A 17457-nucleotide genomic window follows, 5' to 3' on the forward strand; every position below is an offset into this window, starting at 1 on the left:
CACTCCTGTGTTTGCTAGGCCCCGGCATCGTCTCACAAGAGACAGCTATATTTGGGTCCTTTCAGCAAAATCTTGCTAGTGTATGCAATGGTGTCATTTTTTTTTTTTTTAAGATTTAATAGTTTCCAGTTAGGAACTAATGGCGAATGACTTTTCTGTGTTGCAGGATTTTCTACGTGCAGAAAGGCACCTTGCAGGTCCCATTCACTGTCGCCATCTTCAGTGAACAAACACAGACAATTAGAGAAAGAGAGAAAAAGGCAGCACAAATCTAAAGGGACAGACTCATGCCATTTCCAAGCAAAGGTACACCCTCATTCCTTGACTATTACTCGTCACTGATGTACCATTTCCCCTCAGCTGGCTATTACAGTGAACAACACACAACCACTGACCAAAGTTCACTGGGCCTGAGTTGAATGGACGACAGAGGATTATATAATATGGTGTACATTCTCACTAGAGATACAGTCATGAAATCATCAAGAAAATAACCTGCTTAGTGTTCAGTGAATGAAGAAAAGAGGTCAATGTGGCCTGCTCTTTTCAGATAGAAGTCAGAGGAAAAGGGAATCAGGAAAGATACAATGGGATGAGACTGTTACTCATTAGAGGAGGCATCTGGGAGCTCAGCTTTTAAGAGCACTTGCTGCTCTTCCAGAGGAGCCAGATAGGATTCCCAGAACCCATACAGTGGCTCACAGCTGTCTAACTGCAGGTCCAGGGGGTCCAACACCCTCTTCTGGCTTTCACAGGTACTAGGCAGGCAGACACACAGTGCACAGACATACATGCAGGCAAGACACCTGGTATCATTACCAGGGAAGATGTATTATAGAACAGAGATTTTAAAATGTATGGATTTAGTACTCTTGTTTGCTGTAGTTGTGGATTTTGTTTTGTTTTGTTTTTGTTGTTTGTTTTGTTTTGAGACAGGGTTTTCCCTGTAGCCCTGTTATTGAACTTGATCTGTAAACCAGGCTGGCCTTGATCTGGGAGATCTGTCTGCCTCTGCCTCCTGAGTGCTGGGATTAAAGGCAAGAGCCACTACTGCCTGGCATGGTGAGTTTTTATAGTGTCAATTAAATTGGTGAAAACTAGAAGACATATAATAGTTATATCTCAGAGGTTGGGAGATAGGCAAGTGCTTGCCTTGCAAGCATGAGGCCTGGAGTCTGATCCCCAGGTTCAGTAAGAGACCCTGTATCAGACAGTGCAGTGGGGAGAGGCTGAGGAACACACCCACAGTTATACTCAGCAGGTAACGTCCATCCAGAGGAGCATCAGTATAAAACCTGTAAGAAGAAAGCCACTGCCTCAGCTTCACTTCTGTACCGATTACTGTCTGTTAGCACAGTGTGTTTTTATGAAGCAGCCTGAAAGCAACCTGGGAAATGTGAATGAACTTGGTACTTTTAGACTGGGAATCCAGATGAATGTTCCTGACAGCTGCGTTACATGACCTTGTTCTTCTCAGGCACTGACTGAAGCATTTGAACGGGAACTAAGAAAACATAAAGTTCAAGAGAACGTTGGACTTCGAGGGATAAGGGAGGAGGAGGAAGAGGAAACAGTGGGTAAAAGTCTCTACCTGCGATGAGTGTCACAGCGGGAGGAGGACAGTCACTGGCTCTTAGCAGAAGGCAGGGCTTCACTTCACGATATAAGAGGTCCTCCAGCTCAGATACAAGAGGACGAAAGTTTAAGGCCTAAACTTTGGCCATAAAGGTTCTTGCATACTGATTTGTAAAGAGTTAAAATAGATTTAGTTGACAAAGAGGGGGCAGGATCCCAAGCGCTGTGTATCTGAGTGTGAGAAACCCAAGTCCTTGCTTTCTGCTCAGAAGATGGTTCCCAGCTGGGTGTGGTGGTGCCTGACCTTAATGCCAGCACTTTGGAGGCAGAAGCCAGAAGCCATCCGTGGTTTGAGTCCAGCCTTGTCTGTATATTGAGTCCCAGGATAATCAGAACTAAATAGACCCTGTCTCAAATAAACAACATGCAGACGCTGCAGCGAAAGCAGGACAGAGGTTCAGGAGGTGCTTTGAATTTGTTGAGGTTTTCTTAATATACTTAGAAAAGGTTATAAAGAAACCAGCCCATACAAATGTCAATAGCAGTTGTATTTAGGGTGTGGGACTGTGGTTACTAAAGCGGGGAAAGGCTGGTTTGTTGGGGGAGAGAAAACCAAGATTAAGAAGGTGGTTGGTAGTCAGCTGTTCTGTCAGTGTGTTGTCTGAGATGACTATATAAAAGCGTTTGTAGACCCCCTTCTCTCCTCTGTTCTTTTCATCCGCCTCTAAGGGAAAGTCATACAGAGAAGTCTTTCCTAAAGGAACTTCCAAACGGAGTCAGGTCCAGAAGATTTACTCCAGAAAAACTGCAGCTCCAAGTCTAAAAGGAGATGGTCGCCTGAAGTCAAGCAAGGCATCTCTGAGTAAGAGCCTCTGACGTCCTTGATGCCAGCCAGCAGGCAGCCTCTGGGCACAAAGGTCGCATTCCAGAGGCTGCTGAAAACAGACATCCACCAGTTAGCTGTCAAAAGTCCCTTCTTGTGTTACTACTACCATAGGGCTGGGCTTCTGTAATCAGAACCAGCTCCCAAATCAGGTACCATCTGTGGACACCCAAAGAACGGCCAGGGTTCCGCTGCTCCGACAGAAGTCTCTCTCCCGCACGCACTCCAGTTACCTTTTGGTGGTGGTGGTGGTTGCTCCATTTGTCTTCGGAAAGCTGGTAGAAGGCAAGGGATGGATGCTTCAAGCAAGCAGATGGCCCGCTCAGCCCTATGCACTGACAGTTGGTTCTCCTGAGGTAGAGCGAGCCTTGGTGCAAGGAAACAAGGTCAGGTGAATGCCAGGCTTCCAACTGTTAACCAGCAGGGACTGTTCTCTCCAGCCATATGCCTGCAAGCCAGCTGAGGTGGCTTGCGTTTTCATTCACGGGAAGTATCTGCCTACAGGCCCCGAGGCTGCTAAGGGGTGTGGATGGACTCCTCAGACTGCAGTCGGAACTTTTCAGCTTTTCAGCCTCGATTGTAGGAATACAGAAGTAGCATACACTCCAGATGGTTCTTTTTAGGAGCAGCACCAGAGCCCTGAGATTAGTTTAGTTTAGCAGGCAGGTGGGAATGAGAACTCTTTTAGATCAACAGCATCTCTCGTTTCTTCACAGTGAAAGGAAGTGAACACAGCCTGCTATCCCTGATGCTGGAACAGTTTCCGTTTCTCTATGTTTCTGACCCAACACTGACCAAAATGTGGAAGCAGCAGATGGCCCAGGTTGAACAACTCAAAAGGGAAGCGCAGAGAGAGAACCGATCCAAGAAGAAACTCCAGGATGAAGTAAGCTCCTACCCAAGCCTAAGTGCACAGACACACACAGGGAGAGCTTGTCCTCCACCGGACCATTAACCTCCTTGCTTTGTGTTCTCCTTAAAGATAGAAGAAGCCCTGAGAAGGCATGACCTCCTCACTGCTCTCGTCAAGAAAGAATATGACCATAACAAGAGGCTGGTATGTCAGGAGTAGTGCCCTTTTCCTTATCGGTACCAACTTGGCGGCAGACTCTTGTAACACGTGCCTGTGGGAAAATATATCCCAACACTGCACCAACACAGACCTGAACACACACCCAGCAGTTGGCTGCAGAACTCTTTTTATCTCTGCCACATGGCTGTTTTTCACTTCTTTATAGTAACAAATTAGGGATGGTATTTTCTGAGATGAAAGCCTAAGCTTTCAGATGTAAAATGAGTTGCCTGGCTTTCTCTTTGGTGAGCAAAAGGCAGAGTTGAAATTTTATCCCATTTCTGTCTCTACCTCCACAGCCCATGTCGGTGCTCAGAGTCGTAGCTTAGCGCTGTTGTCTCCGGTTCCAGGCAGAGAGCCAGTTTTGTTATAATTTGGATTGGAAATCATACTTATCATCCCTAGCTAATATAGTGACCAGATAAGGCAGAAGTCAGCCTGCCAAAGATATTTAAAAATCTTTAGTTGGGAGTAGAGCTCTGGAAATATTAATCTTAAATAGTTTCTAAAAAGCCATCTTCAAACTTGCCTGGTCACTGAGTCAAGACCATGTGACTGACCCAGTCGACAGGACACAGGACAGTGGCTCATCAGTGTCAGGGCCCATGTGCTCTGCACAGTGGGACGTCGGTGCTGCTCCACAGACTGTGGGGGTGGAGCTGCCATGGTCTTTCCTGCATGCCCAGCTTACAGCTGGAAGGCATCATTCATGGTGGGGAGCTGAGGGGATGAGCTGAATGCTCAAGCTGGCCCTCTGCTTGCCTTCTTCCCCCTTCCCTAGCAAGACTTCAGGGACCGAATTCAGAGACAAAGATTGGCCCAATCAAAGATAAAAGAAAATCGTCATCAAAGTGTTCGTGCCCGAAAATATTACGATGATTACAGAGTTCAGTTACGTGCAAAAATGATGAAGATGAGAACCCGGGAAGAAATGGTATGTATACCTTTCTGTCTGTCTAGCTCTGCTAAGGGGAACTTATGTTTGGAACCAGTTTCTTTGTCTATAAATCTTTTTTTTTTTTTTTTTTGGTTTTTCGAGACAGGGTTTCTCTGTATAGCCCTGGCTGTCCTGGAACTCACTTTGTAGACCAGGCTGGCCTTNACTCAGAAATCCGCCTGCCTCTGCCTCCCGAGTGCTGGGATTAAAGGCGTGCGCCACCACGCCCGGCCTTATGGTTTTTTTTTTTTTTTTTTTTTGGTGTCTATAAATCTTACCTCAATTTGGATCCAAAATCCAAATCTACATCGCATATGCAGTCAGGACTTGTGCTTGATATTGATTCACTGCCCGGCTGTGGATTCCCGTCTCCTCTGTCTTCATGGCTCTCCTCCTAAGATGCAGCCACAAGTTCCTCGACCTCCTTCACATGCTCTGCAGTACAGCTGCTCTAAGGGTTTGAGAGCACACTGCAGGCAACAGAAATTAAGGCATGCTTGCGTGATACAGCACATGCATAGAATTACCATGCTGTGAGTTGTTCCCACAAGATGCACTGATGGTCCTAGCCTAACCAAAGTGTGAGGACCCCCAAGTTACTGATAACATGCACAGATGCTTCAGAAATCTTTCCTGAGAGGGCGCTGAGCACCAGTAGGAAGGCACAAATGAAAATCACAGCAGACACCACTCACACCCACAGGGATGGCTAAAACAAATTGTGAGGACGTGTGGGGAAGACAGAACTCACACAGGGCCGATGGGCTTGTGGCGGGTGTGATTGCTTTTATAAATCTGGCAGTACTTTGGAAGGTTACTGGAATGCTGGGTAGGGTTAGACTTTTTGGATGGGTATGTGTGTGGTGTGTGTTTGTGCACCCACATAGCAACCAAAACAGCTAAAACGGACCCATGCCTCTCAGTTTAAGAATTTGTGAATCAAACTTATATTCACACAGTAGAATGACAAAAAGTGACAGCTCTGTCTGTAGGGGATCTGACCTTTGAAGTGTGTCAGGTTAAGGCTGTGTTCAGAACAGGAAGGGAGGACAGCAGTGCTGATGAACATAGGTTTCATGTCTGGGATAGTCACACAATTCTGAGTCTGCTAAGACCTATTCACAATGTATGTATATTTTAAGAGTAATTTTATGTCTGTGAACAATGAGGAAAGCTGTTATTTGAAAAGCCCTTGTGAAATGCAGTATAACTTATGATTAAATAACCAACAGATTTTTAAGAAACTGTTTGAAGAAGGTTTACAAATTCAGAAACAAAGACTACGAGACCTAAGAAACTACACCAAAGAGAAACGCAACGAAGAAAAGAGACAGCACCAGAATGAGCTGGACTCGATGGAGAACTACTATAAGGACCAGGTGGGCTTGATCCCAAGCGCCTGTCAGCTTGGCTTAGGTCATGGCTGGCTACTATGCAGTCAGCACAGCTTTGCAGCAGTGATTGTTTCTAAGGCAAATTTAAGACAGTATTTAAAACAGTATCCCGTGTGTGTTGCCCTATTTTCATTTTGATTTAAGATGGAGTATAAGAATTAATTGCATTGTGATGGAAGATTTGTTTTTTCTTCCCCACAGTTTTCATTGCTAGCAGAAGCCATCTCACAGGAACGTCAAGAACTCAAAGTGAGACAGAAATTCCAGGCTCAGGTAATAATGGACAGGACAGGAATTAGGAATTATTCCTAAAAGGAAACAGAAGATGTTATTGTAACTTCAAAAGAATGGAGAGAATACAAAGAGAATCCATCTCTGCTTCCAAGTACCTGATGGGCTGATGTTAGCAGCTCTGGTCTTGGAAGGGAGCCAACAAATCACTAAACTCTCTGGAGGAACCGGCTAGGAGCGGGCAGATGGGGGTCAGGGGTGAGCATAGAGGGGCCTGGATTAGAGTCACAAGCTTCAGATTGACTGAGTTCTCTTTCAGACATTACATAAGGTGAAGAGGGAGCTGAGAGCTAAAATGGAGGAGGAGATTCAGCAATTGCAGCACATGATAACGCAGAACGACGACGATGCTTTCTTCCGGGAGCTAGAAGCTGAGCGCTTCAAAGCTCGGCTGCAGTTGGCTTCCTTCCAGTACAGTAAAAATCCTTTCCCAAGAGGCCAAACTTCATAGGTGAAGTTTCTGGACACCTTAATATGAACAGAGCTAGACCTGAGCCAGTAAACAGTCTAAACCAGAATATGCCTAATTTATGTATTCATGTTAAAATTTAGAATTTTTTTAAATAAAAACTTTCTCTTAAAGCTTACTGCTTTTGAATTTATAACCTAAAACCTGAGAAAGGGAATAAAGGCATTTAGCTCTGTTAAAGCTGTTAGCAAGTCCTGCCAGCCCACTCGTGAAGCATGTTGATAGAGGTCAATAAAAGTTATTGACTCTGTATGAACTCCAGGACCAAGAACAGTATCTTAACAGGCTGTGGATGAAGCCAATAATGGCTACTGTTTTGGAGTTCAGGAGCTATGTAGTCCTAAGTCCCTCGTCTACCATTTGGGAGCTGACTTCCATTTCCCTAGCCGTATCTATTTCCTGGCTAGAAGATGAGGTCATCTCTGTTCAGGATGACTGCAGGCATCTGAGTGCTGGGATTACAGGCTTGCACCCCTATACCTTTCAGGAAAATTAACTTTTATATAGCCTTTTAACTATAACTACACAAACCAGTTTAGAGTATTAACATAAAAGGGTAATACCCTCTGGTGTACTTCCATCTATCCTATAACTAGTCTCTTGACTTCATGCTACTGAAAAAGCCCCCCAGATAGGTACTGACACAAGAGCAGCACTGGAGTGCGGCTCCCTGAAAGTCTCTGTGCCAGCAGCTCTTCACCATGGCAGTCACCTGTCAAGATGCATGAGCAAGCCATGGAGGGGTCTGTTGGCATCCCTCATCCCTCTAGAAAAGAACTGGAGGAAGCAACTACAGAACACTGTCAGGACCTGTCTTATACTCTGCTGTCTGCTCTGTTTCCAGCTCTTCTAAGCTGTTGCAGCCTCTGCTGTACTGATTCACAGACCACACATTATGGTGAAGAAGGAACCCACATGCATTTCTTCCCTATCTGTGTATGTAGCTGTACTCTCATCGACTGGCATTCACGGAGCTGTAACTCCTCTCCTTTTCATTTGCAAGACTTTACTGTTTAACACCAAGGCATGCTGGCAAAGGTTAGGCCATCTGCCAGCCACAGCACTGCCCTCCAGACCGCAGACAGACCTGATTGTAGATTTTTCTTCTCAGAAGTCCCACCACCTCATGGCCCCCAACAACGATGGGAAGTCTCAGCTGCCATGATAGAGAACTGCCCCGCTTCCAGCCGGTTCCACCTCAGGGCAGCCGGGTGCCAGCCTCTAAGCCTGGAGGAAAGCAGCAGTCTTTCCAACTCAAGGCTCCCCGCTATAGCCTGTGAAAAGCCAAACATGGTTTTCAAAACAAGTAAAAACTCAGTATTCTTACAAACCTCGCTGCTGTGACAGTGCAAACAGCATTCATTTTATTGCTCAGCTTCGGCATGGGCACATACATACATACGTACATAGTTAATTTTTAAAAACCATTTATACAGATGTTATTGATAAAGCTCATGTAACAAATGAGTGAAATTACAAAGAATATCAAGGCTAAAACATTCTGTAATAAATACAATGGAAATGATAAAACTTTGTTTTTAAAGTCAGTTTAGAGAAAAGGAGAATATTACATAAAGTGAACTAATTACATCTAGAATCAGCAACTCAGCATTTGGTACAATCATCATCCTAGCGTGAGAACATTAACCACCACACGTGGCCCCGACCGTAAGCTGCAGCTGAAGGGCGAGGCTGTGCTGCTGACCCTGCAGGCACTGGAAGCGGCTAACACCCACCAGTGCCATCTGTCCGATGCACTGCAAGCTCAGGGCAGATTTAGTGTTGTCTAGGAAAGCAAATTATAGTGGATTTAGGAGAAGAGAAATTTGTGCTCTGGCCTGTAAATGTGAGTGGGGTGGGGAGAGCACTGTAAAATACAGAGCAAACTGCAAAACAAATGTACAGGATACGCAGCACTGCTTTAAAACTTTGTGCCAGGAAATAGTGGCCTCTTACTGCATGTGAGCACAAGGGAACCATTGGTCAAAATGAAGCTTTCCTGATGGAACAGAGCGCCTGGAGGAAGGCTACGTGGGGACAGATAAATATTCACATTAAACACAAGGCAAGTCCAGGTTCTGTGACACTGGGGATTTTTGTCTGCTTAGCACCTATTTGGAAGTAATCAGGCAATGTAATTTTGAAATCTAAATCTAAATCATGTTTTTGATGTCTGTGCTATTGAAGACCGTTACATAGGGCAATTTCCTTTAAAGCTCTGTCAAGTCACTGTAATAAAGTTAAAAGGCACTCAAAAAGCGGTGGGATTTGCCTGTGTTACACTGCGTGGAAAACCGCTGAAAGCAGCATCTCCTTAGCACTGCATCCCTGTCCTCTGAGACAGGGTCTCATGGAGCCTCAAACCCACTGTGTAGGTGAGGCTGGCCTTGGCATGCTGACGCTTCTGCCTCTGCCTCCCTAGTGACAGGATCACGGGTGTCAGCCACCAGGCTGAGTTACACTTCCTGTCAAGTGTTCCTCATGGCCCTGTGCCAAGCTCAGCAAAATCTGCTATTCTTATTTCACATCCATATTTAAAAATAATAGTGCATTGTTCTGATGGTTGAATTTTAAAATCCAATGTGATTTTTTTTTAATGGTTGCAACCCCTCACCCCAGAATTTTTGTTACCTTCTAGATCACAGGATGGGCCACACACCTTGAAAGCGTAACTCCCACACTTGAAGTCAGCAGTGTGGCAGCCTGGCCTCCACTCCCTCACTTCATGAACTCTTCAGTTCTGGAGTAAATTGTACGACTGACTTAGAGTCACTCTTATTTGAGGCAAGATCTGCTGTGTAGTTCAGGCTGGCCTCAAACTTGAACTGCCCCTTCTGCCTTAGCTTCCCAGGAGCCAGGATCACGGGCATGGTCAGCCCAGCTGACATCACACATGTATGACATTCTTGGCCCACCATGCACACTACCACCTCCAGTTCAACCAATGAGGTAAAAGCAGGGCTCTCAAACTTGTTAAACGATTTTTAGAGCAAAAATTTTCCTTTTAGAAACTTAATTAAAATATAAGTTAGATGTACTTATTAGAGACTTTGGTTTATAGAAATAGCATATAAAAAACAAGCTGACCCAGCAAAGAATGAAAATCCACCCCATCACATACTGAGAAGCTATAAAACTGCAGTATTTCAATTTAAGATGAAAGTAAATCCAAAATACCTGATCTTCTTGATTCAAGAACATGAGGTCTTTTTTTTTTTTTTTTAAAGTCATCTTAAAAACAGGAAGGGTAGCAAATAAACTCAGTTTAAATGGCTGCATTAAGAATTTCCAAGAAAGTCACACTTGAAAAATATAAAACCCCACTTAAGCTACAGTGACCCACATAATGCAAAATATAACACTCTGCTATAGAAAACCACAACTAAACATGTAAATGGCTTAATTTCATCAAGGTAATGATCCCTCTTTAGCCAATTGTTTACAAAGGTGGAACAATCCAAAATAACTATTTAATTTCTTACAAAGAGCAGGTATAGGAGCTGTTCAAAAATCATGTATTCAATCAAAATGAAGTGTGACTTGTACCGACTGCTGGAGTTGTCTTGCTGTGCGGGAGAGACACGAATCTGAGAAGCAATTTGGGGAGATAACCTTGTATAAAAATAGTAGTAGTCTTTTAAGTGTAGAATACTGCCTAACTCTGGAGACACAGGGGTCAGCATTCTTTAGGTTCAAGGTATTAACTTTAAATAGCAGCTGAGTGTGTCCTCATGGCAAAGCATAAAGACCTTTATCTTTCCTTGAAAAGGAATTTCAAAATTGTCCTTTCCCCTCCCAGTGTCCTAGAATCTAAGGAGCAGGGGAGGAGGTTGTCCTGTATCCCAGCGTTCTCTGAAGCGCTGCTGAAGGAGGCTGTTGGCCAGGGAATAAATAAGAGCTGTAGGTAAGTCCTTGGCGCCCATCATTCCACAGCAAAGCCACATGTCTCCTCGATGGCAGTTAGCAGCTTTTCATAGAGCTTCTCATAGCTTTCATAGGGTGGAATGTCTATTCGATTGAAGCTGTAAATAAGCAAATGAGCCTTGATCATTCACTCAGAACAAGTCAGCAGGTACAGCAAGCGAGCATAGCATAGGCTTCGTGTCATACAGGAAGTTAGAAGGGCAGCCCTCTAAAGAAAAGACCACGACTTTGGAGTTTGCTTACTGATTTCTGAATAACTTCACTTTTTAAATCACTTAAAAGAAGTGCTCATCATTTCTTTTAAACAAAAACTTGCCTAGAATGACAGAGGAAAAGCTACAAAAATAACTCACCAAGTGTGGGCTTTTGGCAAGTTGTTCGTGCAGGCATCAATCTGGTGTATGGTAAAGAGCCGTGGGCCTGCAGCACCTGCCAGTGAAGGAATGTGGGTCAGATCACAGCAGGCACATGAACCCATCTCCAAAGCCTCAGAATAAATTGGAACATAAACCACAGGAGCTGGGGAGCACCTTGTATCCACACACACCAACTTGGGGGCTCATAGGAAAAGTAGCCTGGCTTTGAGGTTGTAAGCGACGTGTGTTTAAGGCCAGGTGCCGTAGCATCAGCAGTGCTGTCTGAGCAAAAGGCTTAACCGATGTTCCTCTGCCAACAAACCACGTGCCACAGAATATTTGCATCCCAAGCAATAAGAACGCATTAGGTTTGCTTTCCTTTTCCTCTGTGTAACCTTGGCTGTCTTGGAATTCCCTCTGTAGACCAGGTTGGCCTCTGCCTCCCAAGTGCTGGGATTAAAGACCTGTGCCATCACCCACCACTGCCTGGCCTTTTTTTTTTTTTTTTTTCTTTTGGAAATAGAATCTTGCTATGTAGTTCTAGATAGTCTTAAACTCAAGATCCTCCTGCCTCAGCTTCCAGAAGACTAGGATTACAGGCATATGCTATTATGCTTAAAATATACATTTGTATCATATTTTAAAAGATGACACTCTAACGCAAATTTAGGTTTATGACTCAAGCTGAGCTTAAGCAAAGATTAGCAGTCTACAGGATACACTTTCAGTCAGCACACATGCCCCATACAAACACAGAAGAGAAGACGACACCACGCTCCCCAAGAAGGGAAGGGGAACACAACGTCAGGCAGCTTTGCCCAGGCTTTCTGAGCGCTCTGTGGGCAACTGCTGATGAGTTCTGTACTAGTCCCACTTTGCGGATTCTCCCTCCTCACCAGCAGTTTTGAAAAGGAAGAGCTGAAAGGTGAAGGAAGCAATGGCCACTGAATGATCCACCACAATCATCAGCAATGTTACCAACTCAAGCAAAACGCAACAGCTTATCCCACAGAAAAGCAATCCTCAACAATTCAAGATGGCCTCAAGTCATATAGTAAATACAGTGCTCTGAACAAACAACTGGCTTTCAAAATTCATGCTGCCTCCCTCTGCTAAAAGAAAGGCAGAGGAGGCATCTCAGGTGAGTAAAGGTTTTGCCAAGCTGAGATGTCAACATGGAGGTGAATGACCTTCCATACAGAACTAAAGCAGGGTGACCACAAGGTACAAAACAGAGCATCAGGGGGCTGGTGAGATGGCTCAGTGGGTAAGAGCACCCGACTGCTCCTCCAAAGGTCCAGAGTTCAAATCCCAGCAACCACATGGTGGCTCACAACCATCTGCAACGAGACCTGGCGCCCTCTTCTGGAGTGTCTGAAGACAGCTACAGTGTACTTACATATTTTAAATAAATAAATCTTTAAAAAAAAAAAAAAACAGAGCATCAGTACCTAGGCTCCAACCTACATTCCACACAGAGAAAGCCTGTCAGAATACCCTCTCCAGAAGGAGCTGCGATGGCAGTTCCATGTGGGAGCTAGTCAGAGATCTTTATAAGCACAGGGCTTATAAAACTACAACATACCCCAGACAATGTGATTCTCTCCACCCCACCCCACCCCACCCCACCCATGCAGGAGTAGATGCCAAGTACCTGTGTGCCCATCCCATGACACCTTACCTTGTAGTGCTTTGAAGCCCTGCAGAGGCACTCGAGAGGACCCTGTCACAAACTGGAGCAACCGTGCTCGTCTCTCCTCGTCAAAAAACTCCACAGCTTTCCAGAACCACTTGACAACATTGCTGTCTGGGGTACAGTGTTTTAACCGGGTGTTGACCTTCCAGTCACTCACATCAATTTTGCCAAGTCCACAAATAATAAGCTGTTGAAATATTTGCAGGAGTGGTAAGCCAGTGGACATCAAAGCTGTGCCTCCCAAGTCATCTTAGATTAGCAGTGAGCATTCCCCACAAGCGCACACAGCTGCATTATCTGGAAAGCTTTTCAAAACAGACCCAACAGACCCTGTGCTGCAGAGACGGTAACTCAGTGTCTGCTGACAGCCAGGTCTGAATCCATCCATCCTTCCTTCCTTCCTTTTTTTTTTTTTTTTTTTGAGACAGGGTTTTTCTCTGCGTAACCTTAGCTAACCTGGAACTCACTCTCTTGAACAGGCTGGCTTCAATGACTTGCCTGCCTCTGTCTCTCCAGCTCTGTCATTAAAGGCAAGTGACACCACTGCTCTGTATCTTTAAATCTCCAGAAGTATCTACTCATTGTAGGTCCTGTCCCCAGTGTCTAATAATCACTGTCAAGGACTCAGACAAGAACAAAGATTTGTAAAAACTCCAGTTTCAAAATAGAATTCTAAAATTTTAAAACATTAGACAAAAATCAAGACTCAGTAAACACAAGCTGGGTGTAACACACCATGCCTATCATCCCAGCACTAAAGAGGCTGAGGCAGGGGATCAACATGAGTTTAAGGCTAGCTTGACCTACTACCTTGTCTCCAAAAGAGGATGAGAAGAAATAATACAGGTTTCTCTGTGCCTTTCTTAGGTCTGCACTGATTTACATTCGTTTTAACACTGTTAGCTTACAATTTGAGGCAGTCATCAGCCTGCAGTGTTCTTTGCTCTAATATCACAGTCACCTCTACCTCACTTTCCCTGTGAAAATGATCCAGAGTGTACCACAAGAAACATGTTGGATATGTAACGTAATTCACTTAACTAACAACTTTGAAATTATATTAAAATGTAAATACTTGAGGGCCAGGCGTTGTGGCACACACTTTTAAACTCAGCATTCAGGCAGAGGCAGATCTGCTGAGTTGGAGGTCAACCTGGTCTACACAAAGTGAGTTCCAGAACAGCCAATGCTACATAGAGAAACCTTTGTCTTGAAAAATAAAAAAAACAAAACACATGAATTCTGCTATAGTGTTCCACTTGACATCCTAATACAATCAATATTTAAGAACTATATTAAAGTCATTTTGATACTAACATGTCTCTACATATATATATATATATATATATATATATTATACACACACACATATATAACTAGTTTGCTTTATTCATTTAATTTTATGTATGTAGGTAGGTAGGTAGGTAGGTAGGTAGGTATACATGAACACAAGCTACAATGCACAGGTGGAATTCAGAGGACAACTTTCAGGAATCATTTTTCTCCTACCATCTAGGGTCTGGGAATTGAACTCAGGTCATCAGATTTGTTGGCATGTGGCCTCACCTGTTAAATCATCTTGAGAGACCCCCCAATCATGAGTTTATCAGTGAATTCTAACAGTGTGTAAGCTATAACTTAATTTGTATAGTTCACATTTCAATAGTGATAAAACTACACTGTAAGCCAGGCATGGTGGCGCACGCCTTGAATCCCAGTACTCGGGAGGCAGAGAGGCAGGTGGATTTCTGAGTTCGAGGCCAGCCTGGTCTACAAAGTGAGTTCCAGGACAGCCAGGGCTATACAGAAAAACAAAAACAAAAACAAAAACAAAAACAAAAAAACCTACACTGTAAATCTTGCCCACCAAATAAAATTCACCTCCCAAAAGGGTGGTCTGAATATGTATGGCCCATAGGGAATGGTACTGTTGGGAGAAGTGGCCTTGTTGGAAGAAGTATGTCATTGTGCAGGTGGGCTTTGAAGCTCCACCCAGTGTGGAAGGGTCAGTCTGCTCCTGGCTTCCTTTGGGTGAAGATGTAGAACTCTCAGCTCCTCCAGCATCATCCCTGCCTAGACACTGCCATGCTTCCACCTTGATGATAATGGACTAAACCTGTAAGCCATCCCCAATTAAATGTCCTTTATAAGAGTTGTCACAGCAATTAGCACTCTAACTAAGACAATGGCTCTGAAATAATGAGTTCAGACACTAAAAATGCTCTCTAAATCCTGTTTGTCAGAAGAGTGCCTGTTATAGTGCAAACTCTTTTTTTTTTGGTTTTTCGAGACAGGGTTTCTCTGTATAGCCCTGGCTGTCCTGGAACTCACTCTGTAGACCAGACCAGGCTGGCCTTGAACTCAGAAATCCGCCTGCCTCTGCCTCCTGAGTGCTGGGATTAAAGGTGTGCACCACCACTCCTGGCTTAGTGCAAACTCTTGATTCACAACATAAACAAAGAAGGTCGTGTATCTCAGGTCCACTCCACCCTAGCCATTTAGCTTTAGGTTCCCCTCCTCCCGCCTTGTCTTCGGCCATTTCATTACTCTGTCACAGAAGGAGCTAGGGATAGTACTGAGTCAACTGACTGTTTGCAAACATCTATTAAAGAGACCAGCAGGCCTGGAGAGACACGTGGCTCAGTGGTTAAAAGCACTTGCTGCTCTTCCAAGGGAACTGAATTTACCATGTTGGGTGGCCAGGTCCAGGGATCTAAAACCTCTGGCCTCCCTGGTTACCTGAACTCACATACACATACCCACATGCAGACACATGCATTTATACATAATTTAAAAATAATAAAAATAATAGATTTTTAAAAAGACAAGGAAGAAAAAGTCATTAACACTAATAAAGAAAATCATTTAAAAGTGATCTATACTCTTCAAGTAGTTGCTACTTCCTAGCCACTGGATAAACTGTAGACTAAAACCTTTTTGTATACTTCCTCTTCTTGAACAAGGACTTGCTATGTAGCCCAGGCTGGCCTTAAATTTTCAATCTTTGTGTCTCAGCCCAAGTGCTGTATTACAGCCATGCTCCACCACTCCCAACAAACCTCACTATGTCTTTCATAGTAGTTTTAAGTTGGATATGTTTACTGTGGTACTCTACGGGAGACTTCACACAGAGGGAAAGGGAACTGTTCAATACAGAGCTGATTACTGTTATTATATGGGTGTTTGCAAAGGCCCAGGAATGGTTAAACACCTCATAATTTATCTTGTTTCATTTCTTCTAAATGTATTCTAGCAAAGATGAGCAATAGTTGAGCTTAACATTTTATTGAAATAAATTTCAGTATGTTAGAGACAAAGTAAGATACTTAAATAAGCCAAATAAATCAAGAAATGACAAAAAGTTGGGCCCAGACTGCAGGATGGCTCAGTAGGTAAAAATACTTGCCAAGCAAGTATGGCAACCTGAGTTCAACCCCCAGAACCCATATCCATAAAGAAAGAGCTGACATCACAAAGCTGTCCTCTGCCCTCCACATGTAAGCACTGGAAGGATTTTAAGTGGGAAGAATGTCTATGTGGCTTAAAAAGGAAAGGGACTTGAGAGGTAGCTTAGCTGGTGGAATGCGGATCCCTGGGCTTAATCTCAGCACTCAGTGGGGGTGCGGGAGCAGAAAGCCAGAAATGACCTTTAGGTCATCCCCATCTACATAGTCCCAGACTAGTTAAAAAGAAGGAAAAGGATATATAAATTAAGAATGTCTCCATATGGGGCTGGAGAGAAGGCTCAGCTTGCTGCACTTTTAGAGTCAAGTTTGATTCCTAGTACACATGACAGGCAGCTAACGATCACCTGTAACTATAGCTCCACCTCTCAGATCGCTGAGGGCACCTGTACCAATGTGCATACCCCTGCACACACACGGACATGTGCGTACATACTCATAAAGCCATAAATAAGGGATTGCTTACCCACAGAAACTCCAAAGCCCAAAATACTTCCTGTAAGAATTCTCAGAGGATGGAGTCACGAAACTCTAAAGCATTAGGGAGCAGCCCTTTGCTCCACAGACAGCAGGAGAGCCCCAGACTTGTTCCTAACACACTGACCTCCAGCTCCTTCTCATCAAATGTCTTCAGCAGATGCTGGGGAATGACTTCATTAAAGCCCTTCTGCAGCGCCAGGAACTGAGCTTCGATGCCTCGGAGAAATCTCCAGTTGACATAAAGCCTGCAAACATTGGTCGGGCGTCATGTGACTGCAGAGATTCAGACGTGGAACTGCCAGAAAGATCTACTTTGGCAACTTTATACTTTAAAGTGTCTGTCATCAAAATGTTAGTCTAATAGGGCAGAGATACAGGCGAGCTGGGGAGTCCTGCTCATAGGCACAAGACCCTGGGTTCAATCTCTGGACTGAAAGAAAAAGGACACTAAAAAAAGTAACAGTTTAAGTCTAATATCTAAAAAAAAGTTAAAAACTAGAGGGACAAGTGGATCCTAAGTGTCCAGACAGTTCCATGCACTACAGAAGCAGTGCCATCCACCGCTGGCCAGCAGCTGCAGGGGATCTGCTCTTCAAGTGGGGCCTGACTGTGACAGACTTGTAATCCCAGGCACTAGGAGGGCTGAAGCAGGAGGGTCAAAAGAGCTCAAGTCCTGCCTGGGCATTCAGTGAGACCTCGTCTTAAAATTAAAGTAATAAAGAGGAGGAGCTGCAGCCCAACGGCAGAGCCATGCTAACACGCACAAGGCTTGCACTTAGCCCCCAGCACTGCTGACTGACAAAATAAAACAACTCTTCCAATCAGAAAAGCCTCCTAGTAAACTGACCGTCTACTACAACTCAGGTTCTGAAGTTCAATTTTGGTAATTACCACAAATATCTATTTTGGTGATTAA

The 17457-nt window shown here is 44.2% G+C and overlaps 2 protein-coding genes across 6 annotated transcripts in view; one reads left to right on the plus strand and one right to left on the minus strand.

Moving 5' to 3' along the window:
• Cep95 (centrosomal protein 95) overlaps positions 1-7842 on the plus strand; it is a 31584-nt gene extending 23742 nt beyond the window's left edge. For 2 of the 3 annotated variants that reach the window (XM_021175478.2, XM_029483487.1), the window contains 9 exons: positions 167-306; positions 1478-1573; positions 2305-2437; positions 3175-3344; positions 3441-3515; positions 4312-4464; positions 5700-5846; positions 6063-6134; positions 6412-6723. In XM_021175478.2, the coding sequence (XP_021031137.1) occupies positions 167-306; positions 1478-1573; positions 2305-2437; positions 3175-3344; positions 3441-3515; positions 4312-4464; positions 5700-5846; positions 6063-6134; positions 6412-6603 (1178 nt within the window). In that variant the 3' untranslated portion in view covers positions 6604-6723. Of the gene's footprint in view, positions 1-166; positions 307-1477; positions 1574-2304; positions 2438-3174; positions 3345-3440; positions 3516-4311; positions 4465-5699; positions 5847-6062; positions 6135-6411; positions 6724-7465 lie in introns of those variants that run through there. The other variant, XM_029483486.1, reaches the window with a different exon arrangement.
• Positions 7843-7944: 102 nt separating this feature from the next.
• Smurf2 (SMAD specific E3 ubiquitin protein ligase 2) overlaps positions 7945-17457 on the minus strand; it is a 104510-nt gene continuing 94997 nt past the window's right edge. For all 3 annotated transcript variants that reach the window (XM_029483488.1, XM_021175694.2, XM_029483489.1), the window contains 4 exons: positions 16666-16786; positions 12583-12784; positions 10899-10974; positions 7945-10643 (listed from right to left, as the gene is read on the minus strand). In XM_029483488.1, the coding sequence (XP_029339348.1) occupies positions 10544-10643; positions 10899-10974; positions 12583-12784; positions 16666-16786 (499 nt within the window). In that variant the 3' untranslated portion in view covers positions 7945-10543. The remainder of the gene's footprint in view (positions 10644-10898; positions 10975-12582; positions 12785-16665; positions 16787-17457) is intronic.

This window comes from Mus caroli, chromosome 11 (assembly GCF_900094665.2).
Source record: "Mus caroli chromosome 11, CAROLI_EIJ_v1.1, whole genome shotgun sequence".
Taxonomy (NCBI): Eukaryota; Metazoa; Chordata; class Mammalia; order Rodentia; family Muridae; genus Mus; species Mus caroli.